Source organism: Lemur catta, chromosome 8 (genome assembly GCF_020740605.2).
Source record: "Lemur catta isolate mLemCat1 chromosome 8, mLemCat1.pri, whole genome shotgun sequence".
NCBI classification, from domain to species: Eukaryota; Metazoa; Chordata; class Mammalia; order Primates; family Lemuridae; genus Lemur; species Lemur catta.
In genome coordinates, this window is record NC_059135.1 from 38959188 (window position 1) to 38982557 (window position 23370).

The 23370-nt window shown below is 32.1% G+C and overlaps 1 protein-coding gene across 2 annotated transcripts in view; it reads right to left on the reverse strand.

Annotated features, from left to right (window-relative positions):
- The window catches only part of GLS (glutaminase), an 82660-nt gene that overhangs the window by 36735 nt on the left and 22555 nt on the right, over positions 1-23370 (reverse strand). For both annotated transcript variants that reach the window (XM_045559221.1, XM_045559223.1), the window contains exons 6-11: positions 20061-20224; positions 16398-16456; positions 6068-6100; positions 5921-5979; positions 3109-3175; positions 2514-2564 (exon numbers count right to left, since the gene is read on the reverse strand). In XM_045559221.1, coding sequence (XP_045415177.1) covers positions 2514-2564; positions 3109-3175; positions 5921-5979; positions 6068-6100; positions 16398-16456; positions 20061-20224 — 433 coding nt within the window. The remainder of the gene's footprint in view (positions 1-2513; positions 2565-3108; positions 3176-5920; positions 5980-6067; positions 6101-16397; positions 16457-20060; positions 20225-23370) is intronic.

The window sequence follows — 23370 nt, forward strand, 5'->3', positions numbered from 1 at the left end:
TCTCGTTCTTGCTCAGGCAGCTCTCAAACTCCTGACTTCAAGAAATTCTCCCGCTACAGCCTCCTAAAGTACTAGAATTATAGGCATGAGCCACCTTGCCCAGCCCCAAAGATTTTAACTGACCAAAGTTCTAGCTCTTTCAAGGTTTATCCTAATTTTCCGAAAGTTATTCCGTCTTTTAATAGCAGATGTAAGCTAAAGCACTAAGATCTGTTATCACTCCATGTGATAGTCAAATTTGCTTAAATACTAATACTTTCTGTGGGATACACAAGTATAATTATTTTTAATGCAACAGAAAAAAATGAGCCATGATATATTTTAAGATAAAGTGCCATATATCAGCATTATGATAGCATCTACATTATAAATTACCACTTCAGGAAAAAATGCTAAAATGCCTGACATTTCACTTACATCAAAGCTCAGTATCCCCATTTATATGGTAACATAGAAAGGACAAAGGGGAAGAAAAATATGAGACCATACTTTCTTGTCTTACATTACTTTCTTGTCTTGGTTTAGCTGTGTGAGGCTAGACCAAAATGTTGCCTTGTAGACCATTTATTAATATTTATTTGACATTTACTATGGGTGTTGACTATATCATGATGAATGAAAAATGGAAAGCCCAGGTACTCTAGGATGAAATTTCTACATTTAAATATGATCAAAATAATAGAAGTATTTTACCACACCAAACCCAAATTTATCCATAAAACAAAAATAATAAATTCTTCCACATTTTAAGTAACAGTGACCAAAACTGGGTGGGTGACAGGGGGGAGAAAGAGAAAACATGAAGGAGGAGGAGAAGACTGGGTCCTCAACTTGTAAACTTTCCTCAAACTCCAAGATCTATAAGAGGCAAGAAGGGGGTTGGAAATAGCAAGAAAGCAAACTATTAATAACTACAGCGACTTGGAACACTGTGTATGTAACTTTGACTGGAAGTCACTTTTTGATGGACTTTCCCTTTTGCCCATTTATATGAAAATCTCTTCCCTATTTCTCCAAAACTACAGAATCTACTTACTATACTACCCCAGATAGCAAAGAATTATGATAAGGTTGATTTAATTATGAAAGGCTTTCTAAAAGAAAATTTAAATTCCAATGATCATTTCCTAATTTATACTTAATATTAACTGGAATTTTGTTTAACATAAGGCAACATATTCCTAATTTGACAAATGCCAATTTAAGAGTGCTCTCCTGATAACTTGATGGCTGTTCAGTTACATACAGCCCTTCTCCAAAAAAGTTAGTAAGGCTTCTATGGCTGTCTCTTGATTTTTGCCCTTAAGTATAGAAATTCAAAGAACAGTAGATTAGTAGCATCTAAGCTATGAGAGAATCAAAGTTAAAGATGTAGTCCAAAATAACATTAAAGTTATGGAAAAACACTCATATGGACTAGGGAAAAAATAAAGACTATTAGATAAAAGAGTAAAAATGATACTAAATTTCATGTAACACTATAGTTTCACAGGAATTTCACGCATATCATCTCGTTATCTTCAATGTAATACAATGTAATACAGCAAGTTAGGTCAGACATATACTATAGATAATAAAACTAGGGATTAGTAACTGAAATTAGGTCACATGGTTAATAAGTGGGTAGGCTACACTTTGAATTTCATATTGACAGTCTGGGGTTCCCAATTTATTTTCCACATTGAGCGGATAACCAACTGTGACCTGGACTTCTATCAAAATCCACTTCATTATCATCCTCCCTTATACTGAAAGGTTAAAATTAAAGCACCTTCAAAAGTAAAGATAGGCAAATGTGAGGTAAACTAGAAATTAACAGTAATGTAGCCCACTATATAGCTTCACATTATAGCCCTATCAGTGGCACCAATGATGTTAAATCTGTAATAATAAATTGAACTGAAAATGTGAAGGGAGGGGAGGAATCGCCAGGAAGGCTATCCTAAACTGAGTTCTATACCTCAGCAGACTATGTAAATGGTCCGTCCACCCCAACCCCTCCTCCTGAATATTGAGAGCTACTCTAACTTAGAAAAAAACCAACGATGTGAAGCTAGAAATGTACTAAACAATTATTCTCCTAGCACCAGTTAAGCCAGGATAGAGTAGTAACAAAGAAATTACAAAAGATACCAAATCAGCTGAGAAACTGACACTTTAAAATGCTGAATATGAGCCATCTGATAAAAAAACCAAATAGCTTCTCCCAAACAAAATTTAAAAGATAAGAAAACAGAGCTCAGTCTATAATTAGCAGAAGCCAATTTCTGGGACTGCACATTATTTTTGACACTACTTAAATAGGATGTTTTCATAAAATTTTTTCCTTATTACATTTTGAGGCATGACTTTTTAGGAGACACAGACATGAGGCTGCTTTTCATGAAGACATTGTTTAAAAGTCAACAAAAAATATATTTTCTCATAGTCTAGAACCAAGATTTAAGAGACATCTATAATTTTGCAAAATGTGACACACCCATTTATATACACAGTTTATACAATTAAATTACCTGGAAATAGAAGTCTAATATACCAACCATGTCTGTGCCTTCTGGAAAACACTGAAAAAAATAGAAAGGCATTAAAAATATAGGCACACAGGAAAAAAATATGAAATATGTGAAGATTAAATTTACACAAATATTTCATTTTAATTGAGAATGAAATAGTATGTAACCTCTAAATGAGTATAAACATGAAACAACAAAGAATAAAGCAAAATTACATCACATCATATAAATTTCTAGATACTAGTTTAACTGGCAATGATAAATTGATTAATAATTTATAAATTATATTGGACCAGCCACTTAAAATTAAAAAAAAAAAAATCAAGGGTAGTAAACACTAAGTATACTTTTGAAAAAATGGACTAAATCTCAAAATTTGCATTGATAAAATTCAATATTAAATATTAATGTCAAATATTTCAATACTGCCAGATACAAATAATAACATTAACAATTTGATAAAACTGCTTTGCAAAAACTTCTGCACCTTAAATAATAATAAGTAGTTGCTTAAATGCTATTGTTGAATTCATAGCATATATTTTCATATACTTTATTAAAGAATAATTTGAAATAGAAATAAAAATTTAAAAACCTTCTTTTCTTTTAAGTAATATCCTATTGCAAAATTTCGATCTCCACTTTCTCTTTCAGATTGAAACCTGGAAGAAAAAATAAATTTGGTCTATTTATTTACTTTCTGTAAAAATATGACTATTCTTTAATTTGTATGGCAAAGTATAGCATTAAGAACACTGAACTAAGATTGAGGACTGCTGAATTCAATTCTCAATTAAGTGATAATTCTTTCAATCTTAATTTTCTTAGCTGTAAAACGACTGAAATGAACTCAGACCCTTCCTAGTCTTCTTATTTTGTGAATAAAAGTGCTAATTTTAAAATTCTCAAATATTCCACCATGAAAGTATACCAAAAAACTGCAGAATCCTCTGGCTCCCCAAAACTACAATAAACAGTCCATTCCAACTGAGGGAATCATGGAAATTTCACTGAAAGAGGGATACATAAAATGAATCTTGCAGACAAAATGAATCTCGCAGGACTCACTGGAGTAACAGATTTCAGGGGAAAGCCTGAAGAGGAGAGAAACACTAACCTAACAAAGGAGACTGGGACCGAAGTATTGAGATCAATAAATGACAAAGAATGCAATGGCTCCTGATTGCCCACAAAACAAAAGTTTGAAGGAAGGCTTTCAAACAAGTTACCTTGTCAGATCTGCATTTAGAAAGGTAAGTCTGATATTAGTTTGGGAAAGGGAAAAGAGAAAGGATAACTGGTATATTAGGAGACTACTGTAATGAGAGCTACAGAAAACCTGAATTTAGGCAGTGGTGACAGGAATGGAAGGAGGGGCATGATCAAACATGTGAGCAGTTGGATAAATCTTCCAACAGGATGGGAAAGAGGAGAGATTGATGTGACTGGTACAAAGCCTGAATTTCCAACATGGCCTACTGAGAGGATAATAGTATTAACTGACATAAAGATCTCTAGAGCAAAGAGCAGTTTGGGAAGAAAGAGAATGAATTTTGATTTAGACAGATTAATTTGCAGTACATTTGAGAATCAACCTACAAATGTCCGGAAGGCTACTAATAGTACAGGAACTGTGAGTGACACTCTTTGTTTATTGAGGGGGACAGCCCCTTCTAATTGTACATTTTTACATTTCTATGGTCAGAAAAATAATAAAGGATATGGAAAAATTCTTGTCTACTTGCCATACTTAAAAAAAAAATCAACATAAAAGACTAACTATTCAGCAACTATTACAATGCCTGGCACACAGTTCAGTTCATCAAACACTATCTCAGTTGCTATTATCTGCCAGGTAACAGGGATATATAGAAATGAATCGGAAGACACAATACTCTGTCCAGGTCTTAAGGAGGTCAGAATCTAATGGTAGTTATGAGGCAAAGAGAGACTACAGAATAAGTTCAATAACATATGGTTATATGAGAGCATAGAAAAGAGGTAAGATGAGATTCATGGAAAACTTCCTGGAAAAGATACTTAAGCTGATAAATTAATGTTGGTAAGGCAGATAGCCTAAAAATGTTTACCACTGAAATGTGAAGCAGTAAGTGCGAAGTAACAATAAAACAGTAGTTAGTGTTTATGTTTACACTGTCTTAACATAATTTTTCTAATTATAAGGAAACAATCAGACAAATTCAAAATGGGAAATATCCACTCCAGCCCATGGGCCAGATCTGGCCTGCAGCATGTTTTCATAAATTAAAGTTTTTTTGGAACATAACCTCATATTGTCTATGGCTGCTTTCCTACTAAAACAGTGGAACTCAATAGTTGAGTTCCACATATGGCTCATGAGCCTGAAATATTTACTGTCTGATTCTTCAAAGAATAGGTCAGCCAATCCCTGCTTTCTGAAACAAGGGGCCTTCACTCTTCAAAAGAAGCCATTTAATAAAATCTTTAAAAGCAAGGATCTACAGCAAGAGGACTAGTCTAAATAAAGAGACAAAACAGATATAACAACAAATACAATGTATGAGCCTTGATAAGTTCCTGAATTTAAAAAAATAAAAGTTGTAAAAAACATTTTGGGGACAATTGGGGGCATTTTCATATTGATTAAGATCAGGGTATTTTAAAATTAATGGTAATGTTCTTAAGTATGTAAGTGGTACTGTGGTTACGTAGGAGACTATCCTTATTCTCAGGATATACATGCTGAATTATTTAAGGGTGAAATATCATGATGTCTACAACCTAATTTCAAATAGTTCAGAAAAAAAAACTATGTATGTATATATTTACATACATGTGTATATAGAGATATAAACACATTTTTATCCATCTATTTAAAGAGAGAGAGGTTGGGAAAAAAAACAAGATAAACTAATACAGAATATAAGATTCCAGATATTCATTGTTTATTCTTTCAACTTTTCTGTAGACTTGAACATTTCAAAATTAAAAATTGGGGTCAAAATCAAGTCAGCCAGGGAGAGAGATAAGAAATGTAAGACAAGTAGTATAAGCTAAGACAAAATTGGATAAGTGCCAGTAATTTGAGGTGAAGCTGGGATCTCTCCTGACTGTATGATTATCTTTAAAAAATTTATTAAAACTACTTAAAGCATTTTTAAGTGTTTCTATCAGGTAATTTAGAAATCATTCATTTACCACAGAATGACTAAATTTTAAGTAATTATTCACTGAAGTGAGTCCTAGGACCAACAATGGAGAGCAGATTAATTCTAAATACAGTGACCATATGTGTATACACACACACAAACATATATATGAAGTAACAAAACAGTATTTAAAATACAATTCTATAATCTAGATATTTTTATTAACTTAAAAAGGCCTGACCTACTATAAAAACATAAGTCACAAAGTGGACTCACGTTGCATTACTGAATCCAACATACTCATTACCAGCCATCTTGTTCAAAAACTGCATTACCTATAAACCAAAATTAGAAAGTATTAGTAATCAAAAAACAAATATATAAAGAATGTGGCACGAAAACTGAATTCTATGTTGTACTTACATAGTCAAATTTTTCAGCATTATTTACTCCTTGCTATAAAGAAATAAGAGATATAAATATGTTAATATAGGCACCACCACAGTTTAATTTTAAACTAACACAATATCAAAATTTCAAATAGCTACCATTATAATACACTGCATTAGTACTTCTAAATCTAGGAAATACTTCTAAAGTAATTTAATATTTACATAAAGTTTTTTGCACATTCTTTAACACCCACATGTTGAGAATGAATCAGAATTACAAACGGAATGTTTTAAGTATATCTTTACCCGACCCAAAGTTACTGAATTTTAAATCCAGTTACCCTGAAACCCCTTATCTTTCATGACAGCACATAATCTGCTAAAATGTATGTTATTTAATTTCATATTTTAAAAAACTTAAAGTTTCACCCTTAGAAAAGAATTAAGTATATATAAATCATAATTTCAATTAAGAACAATTTACTTATACTTTTAAAGAAATCCTTAAACCAACATTAGAGTTAGAAAAATGAGTTATGTTGTAAAACTAACTAATCTTTTATAATTCCAGTATATGCAAACATTTTGGATACATTTTACTAGTATAAAGAAGGCTCTACCCTTAATATCTCTCACTTGTTATAACAATACTTGAAACTAAAAAAAAATTATATTTTATAGTCTTTAAAAAATTAGTTTCAATTATATTTTGTATTATGCCAATTCAGAGTATGGAAGATGTATTGTTTCATCATTTCTATTTCTGACATGTTATCTATTGCAAATGTCAACAGGAAAAAACCTATGTAACGTAGATCAGTTCAAGTAGCCAAATGGTTTCATTTTACCTCGGCGAAGTTTACAAAGCAGTAAGTTGTAGATCTGAAATCAAACGTATTAATTGGTGATATGCACCCCAAAGAAACAATACATCTCTAATTTATAAAAACAGGCTTAAAATAAAATAATTTGACAACTAAAGTTTTAAAAACATACTTTTTTACTTTATCCTCAAAAAAATCCGAAACATTATAATTTAAAATATTATTATGGGGGGAAAACATGTACCAATTAAATAACTGAATAAATCCAGGTTCATTCTCTAATTTACAAGAGGATTAGGGTGTGCCAGATAATGTGTAAAAACCTACAAATCAACTTATTTAAGAAAGATGTGCAATTATACATATACAATCAGTAGCTGGAAGGAACACCACACTATTTCATCAAAATTAGGCATTAAAACTTAAACAAGGATAATTTAATTACAGCCATTTGTAATCACTATCTACATATCTTCTCTAAAGCGTCTTTGACATATTTTAAGTTTTCTTTCCTTATAATATATCAGAAATCAAAATGTAAAAATGTTAACTCCAAAGCTGTTCAATGAAAAATAATTAAAAGAAGAAATTACCAACTTCATTGAACTGTTGCAGTTGTCAAAATATTCCATAGATCCTAATGCTGTAAAATATGTAACAACATTTAAACCACAAAAACCTTTTTAACCTTAGAAAAAGCACAAAAAAAAAAAAAACAACTCTTTTGGAAATGTATGTCAGCATTTGCATTGGGACGTCACATGGATAATTACTGGTTATACAATTAATCAATGTAAAATAAACAAGTTACATTGAACTTTCATTCTCTGACCTCAGCTGTACCCTGTAAAACTAATACAAGTTTTCCTCAATGAGCAGTCATACTTAATATAAAAAAATAATTGTTTCAAGTCTAGACTACGGTCACATAATTGGTCTATTTTGTGACTTACTAACTTAAAGCACAATTAAGTTTTGCTTTTATGTTGTTTTTAAGAAACAAATGATATTTACCAATGTCTATCATTATGGAGTATAACATTTTGCCTAAATTATTCAAAATGCTCTAGGCAGATTATGTAAATAGGGCAAAAAAATACAGGCATACCTGGTTTTACTGTACTTCACTTTATTGAGCTAAAATGCAGATACTGCATTTTTTACAAACAGAAAGTTTGTGGCAACCCTGTGTTGAGTAAGTCTATTGGCACCATTTTTCCAACAGTGTGTGCTCACTTTGGTAATTCCCTCAATATTTCAAACTTTTTCATTATTTTTGTATCTATTATGGGAATCTGTGATCAGTCATCTTGGATGTTACTATTATTATAAAATTATTTTGGGGTGTCATAAACTTTGCCCATGTAAGACATTAATCCACAAACGTAATGTGTGTCCTAACTGCTTCACCTACTGGCGGCCATTCTCCTGTCTCTCTCCCTCTCCTCAGGGCCCCCTATTCCCCTGAGACACAGCAATATTGAAATTAGGCCAATTAATAACCCTATAATCGCCTCTAAGTGTTCAAGTGAAAGGAAGAGTCCCATCTATCTCACTTTAAATCAAAAGCTAGAAATGATAAAGTTTGGTGAGGAAAGCATGTGGAAAGCCAAGACAGGCCTAAATCTGGCCCTCTTGTACCAGTAAGCCAAATTGTGAATGCAAAGGAAAAGCTCTTGAAGGAAATTTACAAGTACTACACCAGTGAACACACAAATGATAAAAAAGTGAAACAGCCTAATTGCTGATATGGAGAAAGTTTGAGTGGTCTGGATAGAAGATCAAACCAACCACAACATTCCCTTAAGCCAAAACCTAATCCAGAGCAAGCTCTACCTCTCTTCAATTCTATAAAGGCCACGGGAGGTGAGGAAGCTGCAGAAGAAAAGTATGAAGCTAAGCAAAAGTTGGTTCATGAGGTTTAAGGAAAGAAGCTATCTCTGCAACATAAAAGTGCAAGGTAAAGCAGCAAGTGCTGATGTAGAAGCTGCAGCAAGTTATCCACAAGATAACATCATTAAGGAAAGTGGCTACACTAAATGGATTTTTCAGTGTACACAAAAGAGCCTTTTATTGGAAAAAGATGCTATCTAGGACTTTCATATCTAGAGAGAAGTCAATCACTGGCTTGAAAGGCTGACTTTCACGGTAGGGGCTAGTGCTGCTGACTTTAAGTTGAAGCCAATGCTTATTTACCATTCTCAAAACCCAAGGGCCCTTAAGAATTATGCTAAGTCTACTCTGCGTGTGCTCTATAAATGGAACAACAAATCTTGGATTACAACACATCTGTTTACAGCATGGTTTACTTAATATTTCAAGCCCACTATTGAGAACTACTGCTCTGAAAAAAAAGATTGCTTTCAAAATATGACTGCTCATTTATAATGCATTTGATCCAAGAGCTCTCTGATGGACAGGTACAAGGAGCTTAATGTTGTTTTCATGCTGCTAACATACATCCATTCTGTAGCCCATAGATAAAGGAGTAATTTCAACTTTCAAATCTTATTATTTAAGAAATACAGTTCGTTTAAGGCTATAGCTGCCATAGACAGTGATTCCTCTGGTGGATCTTGGCAAAGTAAATTGAAAACGTTCTGGAAAAGATTTACCATTCTGGATGCTATTAGGAACATTTGTGATTCATGGGAAGTGGTCAAAATATCAACATTAACAGGAGTTTGAAAGAAGTTAATTCCAACCCTAATGGATGACTTTGAGAGGTTCAACACTTCAGTGAAGGAAGGAACTGCAGACGCGGTGGAAATATCAAGAGAATTAGAAGCAGAGCCTGAAGATATGACTTGCTGAAATCTCATGATAAAACTTGAGTAGGAACTGCTTCTTATGGATGAGCAATCTCCAGAAATGGTTATCTACTCCTGGTGAAGATGCAGTGAACATTGTTGAAATGACAAAGGATTTCGAATATTCCATAAACTTAAGTTGACAAAGAAGCAGCAGGGTTTGAGAGGAACGACTTTAATTCTGAAAGAAGTTCTACTGTGGGTAAAATGCTGTCAAACAGCATGGCATGATACAGAGAAATCTTTTGTAAAAGGAAGAGTCAATATATACAGCAAATTTCATTGTTGTCTTATTTAAGAAATTACCACAGCCACAACTTTTACCAACCCCCACTCTGATCAGTCAGCAGCCATCCACATGGAGGCAAGACCCTTCACTGGCAAAAAGATTATAACGCTCTGAAGATTCAGATGATACTAAAGATTTCTTAGCTATAAAGTATTTTTTAATTAAAGAATGTATATTGGTTTTTTTGGACACACTTAATAGACTAAAGTACAATATAAACATAACTTTCATATGTACCAGGAAACAAAAAAAATGTGTGATTTGTTTTATTGCAATAACCAATTTACTGTGGTGGTCTGGAACCAAATCTACAGTTTCTCCAAGGTATGCCTGTACTGAATGATTGTGTTGACTGAAGAATGTTTCTCTCCAAAACTTCCCCCCATTTAAATGTAAAGGCATTTAACTTAAGTCAATAAAATATACCTGCCTCTGTATTCTTGGAAAGATTTCATGTACCTAGAGATATATGGGGATCTAATAATCATTTAAGATGCCATGTTATTTTAATTTTGAAAAAGTTATAGTAAAAAGTTCACTTGCAAAGCTCTTAGGAAAAGCACACACATACATATACAAAATAAATTAGAGCAAACCCTCACTTAAAAAAAACAAAACCCAAAACTATATAAAAAACCATCATCATCATTATGGAGAGCAATGGGGTGAGAGCGGTGGAGGAATAGATGTTACAAAAATTGAAGCTGGAAATGGGTACATGGGGGCTGATTATACTATTAGTTTATTTTATATATGTTTGAATTTTTTCATAATGAACAGTTAAAGGAAAAATATTTATTTGCTAATAATTACCCACACTAATTTGCAAGATTGTTCCTTTTAAGCATTTTCTTTCCCCTTTGAAACAATAATTGATTTTTAGTTCATATGCCAGTGGCTATTTTCTATTGCTAGAGTGAGCTGTGGATTAATTCTCTTCCTATTTTTAATTTTTACAGATGTATTAGTTGAGAAATCTTGCTTACAATAGATGAGTAGATTGAAATAGAATATTTTTTGTTATAATAATGTCACTCAGTTCTTTACATGCCTCTACATCATTATGTGTCAAAAGTCACATAGTAATCTATCCTTGAAAGTTACACTAATGCTCTTATTAACTGACAACTTGCTTAGATTGTCTTTCAATTTCATTGAAACCAAAGAATTGGACGCAACCTGGTATACAATAAGACTTATTACTAGCAGTCATTACAGTGATTCACATCCGTGATACTCCTGACTCCAATATTTCAAGGTGTTCTATGTTAAAAAAATAAAAATAAAAAATGTTCTATGTTGTTGGTGGCCAAGGAGGTTTTTACAACCTAAAGCAGTACACAATAATAAACTTTGAAACACATGAGAAGTATGCCTTTTTTTGGAAAATGGGGAGGACACCTGGACCAAAGGCAGATTAATTTTAAGAAAAGAACATATAGAAACAGATCTGGAAACTGACTGTCTTAAAACATCAATGCCCCTTTATCCCTTGGAAAGAATTCATGTACCCAGGGATACAAATATACCAGTGTACAAGTATTATTAGATATTATGTTAATTTTGAAAAAGTTACAAAAATTTATAGTACATACAGCAGGAACTTTTTTTTAAAGAAACTGGATTTTAAAATATATATTTAACATAATTTCTCATCCATTTACCAAATGACTTTTTTTTTTAAATTAGAGACAGGGTCTCATTTGTCACCCAGGCTAAAGTGTGGGGGTGCAATCATAGATCACTGCAACCTCGAACACTTGGGCTTTAGTGACCCTCCCGCCTTAGTCTCCTGAGTAGCTAGGACTACAGGGACCACCATGCCTGGCTAATTTTTTTTTTTTTTAATTTTTTGTAGAGACAGGGTCTCACTATGTTGCCCAGGCTGATCTCAAACTCCTGGACTCAAGAGATCCTCCCACCTCAGCCTCCTGAAAGTACTAGGATTACAGGTGTGAGCCATCACATCTGGCCCAAATGACTTTGAAAAGTAAACCAGGTGGGTTGTTTGAAAAGGATAATCAGACCCTAATATTAAAAATATTCTATAAATATGCCTATCAAGTTACAGAATTTACATTTCTTTGAAGAAGAGTTTATGAATGAAAATCTGATAAAGAGGCACTGAGTTTTAATACTAATAAAAGAATTAATGTTACTATATTGCAGTGTTTTTAATACTGTTTTTACAACATATTCATGAATTGATTCATGTATTATACATTATAACACAGGTAAAAACTTCATTATTAACAAGGACATCTGCCAATAAAGTTAATATAAAAATGGCTCATTTAAAGTCAATGCATTAATCAGAGTTATTCTGTAAGTAACTCATTTGATTCCATTCATTAAAATATGGAGTGCAAGCCAATTAAAAACTAGAGATCACAGAGGAAAGAGGCAAAAATAGGTAACTAAAAATGATTTTATAAAATATTCTTATGACAGAAAATGCTTTAAAGCTAAATAGCACTAGGAAAATTAAAAATAGATATTATGGGTAAAAATAAGGTTCTTCTAGGTCTAGTATTTTCACAGATTAACCCTAAAAATAAAGTAACAGAACAGTTTTCAGTTGGTAACAAACGATCTACCTTTCATTAAAAAAAACTCAAATGTATCAACTGATATAAACATAAAGCAAATAATCCTGTCTTCTGAATGTTATCAAGTCCAAGGTATCATTCATGATTCCCCAGAGTCACAAACTGCCTTAAAAAATGTGGCTTATAAGCAAATCTAAAAGGTTATTGCTAACATGTGTTAGACCAAATTCAACATTTATACATTAACTGAACTTATCTTGATTTTCATGGATCACAATTAAATTATTTAAAGAGAAAAAAAGAGAAAACCTCAATTTTTTAAATTCAAATATACCTCTGATTAAAAAAAATCCAAGCTTCCTGAAATGACAAAACCTGGAAACTACAACTAGAATAAAAAGACCTAAACATAGATGACAGTGTAAACTTACTCTTTATTTTTAAAATGAAAAAGCCTAAGTGTGGCAATTATTTTTCAGTATGTTGCCCTCATTTTCCCACCCTAACCCCCAAGTTATCGCCAGACCTTAACTTTTAAATTAAAACTAGGTGAAAGTTTTACCACTGAAAAGAAAAAAAATTACATAAGAATACTGCTATTTCATATAAAAATAACTGCTCCTTTCAAATTTATTTTTATTCTTTCCTTTAAATCTAACAATCACACATTATCATCAACAAGTAAAACATACTGACACAAAAAGTATTCCTTTAAAATTCGTAGCCACCATAGAGAAAAAGAGAGGAAGTACAGTACCCTTACGGGTTTTTTTAAATTATGTGCATTTTAAGTATAAAATGACATTTGTTTTTAAAAAGGTATTTACCTATATAGCTTTGTTTAAAATTTTAAATATTGGAGTTTTCCTATAAGCTTAGTAGTTAAGAATTTATGCAACAGGTTCCTTCTGTCCAAATCCTCCTTTTTTCCACAATCTGCTAATCCTTTTGAATATTTGCTTTGCCTCTTCCCCCATTTCCTGAGGATCACCACCAATCCTACAAGGAAAAAATATCAATACTACAAAATTATGAAATAAAGAGTCTTACTAAAGACTCTACTTAATTTGGGGGTGGGGGGAAGTAACATGAGGAGAATTGTTTTAATGGCACCATGATAAATTCCTGAATTTTGACAGAAAAAAAATCACAAATAGTCTTAAGGTCATCAAGTAAAAGAAGAGCTAAAAAACAGAACTCACATCTAGTAGCCATGGTAAAATACCCATGCTTTTGGTACTCATATGCAAGCACCTTGGGAAAGGGCCTATTTCCTTACAGAGAGGCACTAATATCCAAAAAATGACTACATGCCCTCACTAAAAAATAGATGTGTCTTTTAAGACAATTAATTGATATCTTTTGTACAAGTTATAATTAAGAAAACAGTATTTCTATGTTTGGGGCAATGTTACTATGCTAGTTAAAGTCAAAGATGTCACCAAGACAAATGGCAAACACCTACATTAAATATGGCAGAATGAACTGGAATGAACAGCAGAGTATCAGGAGATTTATTTAGCTCAAGCCCGATTCTACTGCTATTACAACCTATCCAGGTTCAGTTTCCTCAGCTATATAAAGTAAGAAAGCTTGGCTATGAAGGGCCTTTTAGCTGTGGTTTTATTACCTCAATTTCAAGTCATTATGTGATCATACAATTTGTAGGGATCACAGATACTTCTATGAATTCTGAATTCTTTCTTAACAAGATTCTAAGTATTACATTCTGGGGCAGTCAGTTGTACACAGGGTTGTATCAGGCTTCCTCTTCCAACATTTGTATGAATTTCATTTAAAAAAATAGCACTTGTGAAATACATTCTCAAAACAAAACAAAAACTCAAAGAAAGTGACCATAAATCTGAAATATACCCCAAATCCTCATTTCCAACTTTGCCAGTAAATTTAAATTTTTTATAAATTTAAAATCACTTATCAAATTTCTAAGTACAAGATGACTCAGTTAAATTTTTACACTACTGAACACTGAACCTAACTTAATGTTGTCTGTGTGTTTCAATTCTGTTTCTGATTGCTCATACTAATGTGGCTCAATGTAGTTTATGGTTTATGACTGAACATGGTTAAGTGAAAATAATATGATGATGTAACATGACTAAACATGCAATTCCCACATGCAGCATTTCAGTCTGTTAAGCCCATGAATCATTAAACAAAAGATTCTTAAATGCATATAGTTAAGAAGTCTTCTATTAATCATTTTCATATATATGCCCTTTTTTGAGAATGTTACTGGTACGTCATATTAATCTTTCTCCAGTTTAAGAGTTCTTGAACTGGGATCCATGGATCAGCTTCAAAGAGTCCATAAACACCCTAAAGTTTATGTAAAATCATGGTATATGGACATTTTTCTGGGAAGATCCAAAAATAGTTCAGAACCATTCTAGTGTTTTTCTCATCAAGTATTAACACATACATTATATTAACTTTCCTTCTAACTTAAGTTACTTGTCCACATATGAACAGTTATTAAAGTGACTTTTCTCTGATTGCAGCATTTGTTGAATTTCATTATAAGGGCCCATTTACTTGTGCATAATCCACAGCACAATGTAAGCTACCAAAAGGTAGGACTGTGAGGTGCACATAATTGCCTTATCATTTTCTATAATAAACAGTTTCTTTCACCTCAAACTGACAACTTTCTCTTATGTAAAATATCCATGATTAACTATTTTATAATGGGGAAAATGAAAATTTCTGTAGCCTATTAAAATTAGATACATTAACAAAAGTTGTAAGAATTAAGTAGGTCAATGCTTACAAAGCATTTGCCCTATAACAACAGCTAAACATACATATTCTTAAGATAGTAGTCTTCTATTTTAAAAGCTTTTTCTCATGAAGATATAAAACTCATGGAAGTTGAGAATTTCCAGTATACAAATTAGATAAATTTTCGTCAATTGGACCAAGGGTATAATTAATACTCGAGCATCCTTTGTGTAACCGGGGTACCCCATCCATAGTAAGGCTTCTACAAAGCCATGTAGCTATGCTTTATTCTAACTTGGATTACATAGGCACAGATTTACTGAAGAAAGTATACAAATGTTCTAAACACAAATGAAATTGATTTTAATATAAATGAAATTTATAATTAGAAATTAAAAATTTAAATTAAAAACCAGAAGAACCTGAAATTGTATAATAGATATAAAAATCTATCACACAACAGCACCATTTTCAAATACTTATTTCACAACATCACAGCTTCCAATTATTAAGGCAAACCAACACTAAAACAAACAAAAAATCAAAAACATACAAAGTAAACTTTAAAAAGCATAAGAAAGATAATATAACTTAATAATTGGAATAAACCTTAATTATTTTAATTATGGCATGATTTAAGTAAAACAAATGAAAAAAGTTCAAATAAAAATTGTGATTGCAGCTCATGAGAATATAAAAGACTTGAGAATATTCAAAAGTAAATGTACTTTGTCTTAAACACAAAGTACTAGAACATTTGTTCCTACATATGCTGATAACAAACATTATGCAGTAAAATGCTTTTAATTCTGTTTATATTTGTTCATTCTAGAAGAGCTAAAAGGAAGAGAAAGAAAAAATATCAAAACTTTAAAAAGAAAAACTTCTATGCCTATTGTTCAGCAGACTTCTTCAAGTCAATAGTAATTAATTACTGGAATTTACAATGAGTCATCTGTTTTTAATTTGGCCTTGAAATGACTATATCATTTATTTTGAAATAAAAATCCTAAGCCTATACCACAAGATTAATTTTTTTAACACTAAGAGAAAACTTTTCATAGTTCTACATAAACAAACCAAGATTCATCTTTATGCCTTAATTACAAAAAGTTTACTAGGTTAAAAGGAAATGTCAACATTTTACCTTTATTAATGAAGTCACAACAATTGCTCCAGCATTTACCATAGGATTATGTGGTTTATCTGTAAAATATAAAAGCAATAGTATTATTTCAAATACCTAGTAGCATTTTCTTCAATGAATAGGTACTTCTCATAAACATGAACTTTCTAAAATTAATGTTATTGATATAGTTCTTTTTTTAGAGGGAAGGGGGGATTTGAGTCAGCTACACATTAAACCAGTAATTTATTTCTAGAACACTGCTCTAATAATCAACAGTCAAACACGGATTCATGGACAGAAAAACAATAAATAGTAATATAAGAGCAAATGTTAAACTCTGCCATTATGTATTGTCATAATGAACTTCACTATGTCTAAATTCTTCTAACTATAAACCAGATAATAATAGCACCTACATCTCTGCAAGTTGTAATGACTGAATTAAAACACATGAAATACTTAGAAAGTATGGGGCAAACACTTAGGCACTCAAATAATACCAATATATTAAAAAGAACTTTGGAAAAAAATGCATCTAGCATAAACCCAATTTTGGTTTTTTAAAAGTGTTTTATTCTTGTGTTTCAATATAAACACATACTCAGAACAAAACACAAATGATTTACATAGAATAATAAGCTTATAGGGGATTTTAAATTGTATTCTCTGTGCTTTCTATATTTCCTGACAATAAGAATGTATTTCTCATATAATTTTAAAAGTTACTCAAAATTTTTTAAGTTGATCCAAAATCTTATTTTTTCTCCTAATTCTTACAATCAACAGAATTTCAATTCTCAACTGATTATATTCTCATTCTCTGCATGACACAAACACCAAATACAAAACTCTCGGGAAATAGAAAACATCTATTTATAAGCAATTTATCCTAATTTATCTATCTGATGTTTACCAGGGGTAGGGGAAGGGGAAAGGAGGGATTGGAGGGATGTTGATCTAAGGATACAAAATTTCATTTAATAGGAAGAATAAGTTTAAGAGATTTTACAACATGTTGACTATAGTTAATAACAAGTATACTTGAAAATTGCCAAAAAAGCAGATTTTAAGTCTTCTCATTACAAATAAACATTAAGTATGTAAGGTAATACACAGGTTATTAACAATTAGCTTGATTTAGCCATTCCACAATGCATATGTATTTCAAAACATCATTTGTACACCATAAACTATATATCATTTTTATTTATCAATTAAAAATAAATAAAAAGAAAAAATTGCACATTTGAGGTTACTCATGATAATGCCTAGTTCCAAAAGTTAAAATAAAATCTTGGTGTTATATCTGATTATTACAATCAAGAAAGCAAAATTTTCCAAATATTATCCACCTGAAAAAAAATACATGCAGATAGAAAGCAGAATATAGAAATCAGGGTATGTTAAATTATTTTATACTTATATTTCATATATCTGTCATTTCAAAGTTTTCTGACATTATCAGGCTTAGGCCCTACAGCCCTAGGAGGCAGCTAATATACATATTCTAAAGGGTACCACATAAACACAGGCACTAAATATTTTCTAAATGATAAATACTCTGCAAGGGCTATATAAATTATATTCAGGATGTCTTAAAGAACACTAAATCATTTTCTGGCATGACAGCACAGTTTTCAGATGTAGTCAACTGCTCACTCTGCCTTTGGCTCAAAAGCCAGACCTCTGAACATTTGGAAATCCACCAGAGAAAATGTAACACCAGCCTAAACTGCAGTATAAAACCTTAGTCTAAGACCTACGACTGTGAAATCTATTTGTTTCCTGCTATGGCATAAGACAGAGTTGAAGGGTTCAATTTAGAATTCTTAATTGAAAAATATTTATGAATAGCAGAAATAATATATAACACACTAATTTAATAAAGGCTATCGTTTGAAGTAATGGCATATATTAGAGCTTGTTATTCTGACAAAATGAACACGGGCTACCTCTAAAATTTATGAACATACTTTTAACTAGAATGCACAAAACTGATCAATTTTAACAAGTACTTATTCTCCCCAAGGCAATAAAACACAGAGTTCTTTTATATTATATTAGAAGAAGCTTTTCAAATGGCTAAGTATATGAACCTTACAAAGACTTGGTTCATAGTTGAGGCTAAGGCAGTTTGCTAATGCATATACTAAAGAACTAAAATATATTAAAAAGGATGTCCAGTTTAATTTGGATATTTATATTACAAGCGTTATATTGGAATTTTACAGTACCATATAAAAATTACAGTTAAAGAAACCTAATTATCCCAAATTATACATGTTTATAATACATTCTATATACGGTTTAATTCTGCAGTGCCCCCTCACATCTTCCCAAGTGTCCAAATTTCACCCTATCAATTAAGTCCTGTCTTCCTCATGTAAATTAACTTAACCCCTCTTCTTTCTCAAATCTTCTACACATATAACCAGCACATACCTTTTGGCACCTGGCAATTACATACTTATAAGATAATATAACTTATAGTATGTGCGGCTTAAGTTTGTCTTCCCCAACCATGTAATAGAGATATGTCATTGTTTTCTGTATAATGTAGTATTAGCTACATAAGTTACTGCAAGAACCAAGGCCCATACCCTCTAGAGATGTTAACAATACTGACAAAGGCTATATAAATAATTTGTTGATTAACCTAATTATTAATACTATAAGGCAGAAAAAGACTTCCCTTGGAGATGGTGGTTTCCAAAATTGACATCTCCATAAAGTAACCTGTTTGCTCATTTATAATGACAGAAATATCAGCAAAGTACTGCCCCAAACTTTTATGCTGTAAACATTTTAAAAATACTGTTATTAGAAACTACTACAATTTCTTTATTCGCTATATATTAATAAATCATCACAACCTTATAAAGCACATTAACAAATTCTTTTAATTTTATAATTCTCAATACATATACAATATATAATTTCACTATAAATCTACCCTTGCAATTATAAACATGAAAAATATCTTCCTAGTTTGCATTCAGCTAGATAGTGTTTAGACTTAAAATTTCTATATGATCAAAGTACTATCTTTGTCCTCCCCTTTACTTCTGAATTCTTACAAAGTTATAAGACTTGTTAGTTATCTAACTATTTAACACAAGGTGTTTCTTTCAAATACTAAATGTTATGAAGGAAAAAAAGTAAAAACACTCAAAGAAAAACAAAAAATCCCCACTCACTAATCTCAGCCACAGCCACCATAAAAACTTTTTATTATTGAAGTTTTCAAATACTATATACAATAAACAAAAGTAGAAATAATAGTATATGAATACTCACATACCCATCATTTAGCTGTAATTATTACCAACATATAGTAATAATCACACTCAGCATTCCCATCTGCCTCCACTGAGTTATTTTTAAGCAAAGCGCAGACATTTTGAAATTTTGCTGTATGTTCACCTATAGGGGGTTATCAAAAGAAATTCTTACTCCCTGCCCCCATCTTCTCCCTAGACCACTCCCCAGGGGTATGAGATGCCTAAAATAACCATTTTAAAAAGTAGTTAATTAAACTTTCTCTATGAATTTCACAGAAATCCCATGACAAATAAAAAAATACATAAACACAATTTTTTTCAAAAAAAGTTTTTTACTACTTAAATTTACATAGGAAAATGTGATATTTCTTTTTCCAACCAATTTTTATGTAATTCTTACCATCTTCATTTAAAAATAGTTTGTTGAATCTTAATCCACTTGGCTCTTTTCCAACGTATCGATGTACATATTCAGTTCCAAGATCATTAACAGCAATGGCATATTTCAAAGGTTTTACACAGGACTGAAGACAAAAGGGAACTTTGGTATCTCCAGTAGAATGCCTATTTAAAAGTAGATTTAAAAACTAATTAACATCAACTGGGAAAAAACATACCTGTACAACTGGAGTTATTCTTTTTAAATATTAATTCCAATTTATAAAAAATTTTCCCATAATTCAACCATAAAAGTTTACTTCAGTATTAAAAAGTATAAAAATAAGTTATCCCTTGGTATCTGTGTGGGATTGGTTCCAGGGGCCCCCATGATACCAAAATCCCCTGATCCTCAAGTCCCTTACATAAAATGGTGTAGTATTTGTATATAACCTACATATGTCCTCCTGTATACTTTAAATCATGTCTAGATTATTTATAATGTCTGATACAATCTAAATTCTATGTAAATAGTTATTGTACTGTATGGTTTAGGGACTAGTGACAAGGAAAAAAGTCTATGTTCAGTACAGATGCAATCATCCATCTTATTTTTCCCTAATATTTTCAATCCGCAGTTGGTTGAATCCATGGATGTGGAACCCACAGATACAAAGGGCCAACTATATATTTGTTTTAAGAGAAAAGGCAAAAAAAGGCAAAAGTGTAAAAGTACTTAGGTAATAGAATAGTTCTAAATTAGATAATAAATAAGTAATGTGGAAACTGTCCTCTGAGGCAAGAGAATAAGAGTTCACCTCCCCTTATACTCATCTGTATTCAATCATATAATATGAACTAACCCTTTAGAAATTATTCAGCCCAAGCACAGTGACTCACGCCTATAATCCTAGCACTTTGGGAGCTGAGGTGGGAGGCCTGCTTGAACCAAGGAGTTCAAGAACAGCCTGAGCAATACAGCAAAATCCGGTCTCTACAAAAAAGTAGAAAAATTAGCCGTGATGGCACATGCCTGTAGTTCTAGCTATTCAAGAGGCTGAAATAGGAGGATCACTTGAGCCCAGGAGTTTAAAGCTGCAGTGGGCTATGATGACACCACTGCACTTCAGCCTGGGCGACAGAGTAAGATCCTGTCTCCAAAAAAAAAAATTATCTTTTTTTACTCACAGCTTTAAGCCACGGCTAAACAATGGTTAATTTAAGAATTAAACATGGCCGGGCACGGTGGCTCACACCTGTAATCCTAGCCCTCTGGGAGGCCGAGGCAGGTGGATCGCTCGAGGTCAGGAGTTCAGGACCAGCCTGAGCGAGACCCCGTCTCTACTAAAAATAGACATAAAAATTATCTGGACAACTAAAAATCTATATAGAAAAAATTAGCTGGGCATGGTGGCGCATGCCTGTAGTCCCAGCTACTCGGGAGACTCAGGCAGTAGGATCGCTTAAGCCCAGGAGTTTGAGGTTGCTGTGAGCTAGGCTGACGCCATGGCACTCACTCTAGCCCGGGCAACAAAGTGAGACTCTCTCTCAAAAAAAAAAAAAAAAGAATTAAACAGAACTAATAGAACTCAGTTTAGATTCAATACTACTCTCTGAGACCCTGTCTTTAAGTGTCTCATCTTGTGAACCACATCCACTCACAATTCCAACCCCATTAAAAGAAAAACATCCAGTTTTAAAAATCTGACAGAGCTGCCACTAAGTTCCAGTAGGCAGTCATCCTCACCATATAGATAAACAATAGAACAAAAAGAAAGCTTTACATTACCAAACTGAGAGGTACATGCAGTAGAGAGTAGATTTAGGAATGAAAAAATTCTGGCCACCCCAATTTTAACATAAGCTTCACAAGGGCCATTTCACTCACTGGTGTATCTCAGGTGCCCTCAACAATGCCAACACATCACAGGCCCTCATTCATTCATAGTGAAACTTATTCATAGTGAAACTCGTTCATAGTGAAACTGGGCACTATTAATAACTACCTCACACAGACGTTAACAGAGACATCAGAAGTCAAAGAGGAATGCATGGCCATCTCACTTCTAAGCATGTTATAAAATATAAATACGTGTGTGTGTGTGTGTGTGTGTGTGTGTGTGTGTGTGTGTGTATAGCAAAACACATATTTTTCCTATCAAATTTATGCCTAATTTCTAGTTCAGACTATAACTTCAACTTGACAATCATTCTAAAAAATGATAAAAAGCCTTTGGATTTAAAAATACATATGTTCTAGTTCTGAAGTCAACTTTCAGAATTCTCTAGATAAAAAAATTAAAAGATACAGAGAATGTTTAAGAAAAGAAAAACCATATGAAAGCATTACATGATAATAATTTCCTCCAAATTCAAAGATTTCCATTATTAGATAAACTATTTCTTCAAAATGCAAAAATAGGAATATCACTCCCTCCTAGAATTTGCTCCATGGGATAAAGCTACCATGTTTCCTCATTTCTTTGTGTCCCCTTCAGAAAACCCACTATTGAATTCAACACATGGGAAGTGTTTAGTATATTTTACAGGTCCAAATGAGGATAAAGGCCTATAATAATGGAAAGAAAAATGTACTAGAAGAGACCTTGTTTCATCTTTGCCAATATCATGTCAACTCTGGGCCTCAGATTCCTTATCTTCAAAATGAATTGGCTAAACCATACTTTTTTTACGGTAAATACTTGAGGATAATTAGTAAAAAATAAAACACTTAGAATAAAGGCACGTAAGACATAAAATTTTCACAAAAGGAGGAGAAAAGCTTTACTTGTAACATTATCTTGAAAAGTGAAACCTAAAATTATTAGGTTAAATGACCTGTAGTTAACAAAACTTAGGTAAAATTATATCTCTGATATAAATTTCTCAAGCTATATTTACTTACAAGTTGTACATCTGATTTTATGCAAGTTATATTTTAATAAAAAAGAAATAATTACTTTGATAAAAAACAAAAACCAAAAAGAACACATCTCTGAGCTAAGTCTTTAAATGAGTGAAAAAAGAATATTGATTTTTCTCTTTGGCATAATTTTTCTGACAAAACCAAATTACAACATGATGATATATCTTTATGTCTGACTCCCAGCACAATAAAAAGGGACATTCTTGAAAAACTATTCCAGAACTTCACCATTTTTCAAGAACCTCTCTTAATTTTTTGATTTTTAAACCAAATCATTCTCTTTAAAGCACCCTCACATCAGTATCCTTTTTATAATTCTGCAAGTTCCTCATTTGTCAGTGGCAGTGCCTGCAATGTGAGCCTTTCCCAAATGTTGCTTCCATAGACTTCATGAAATCCTACATGT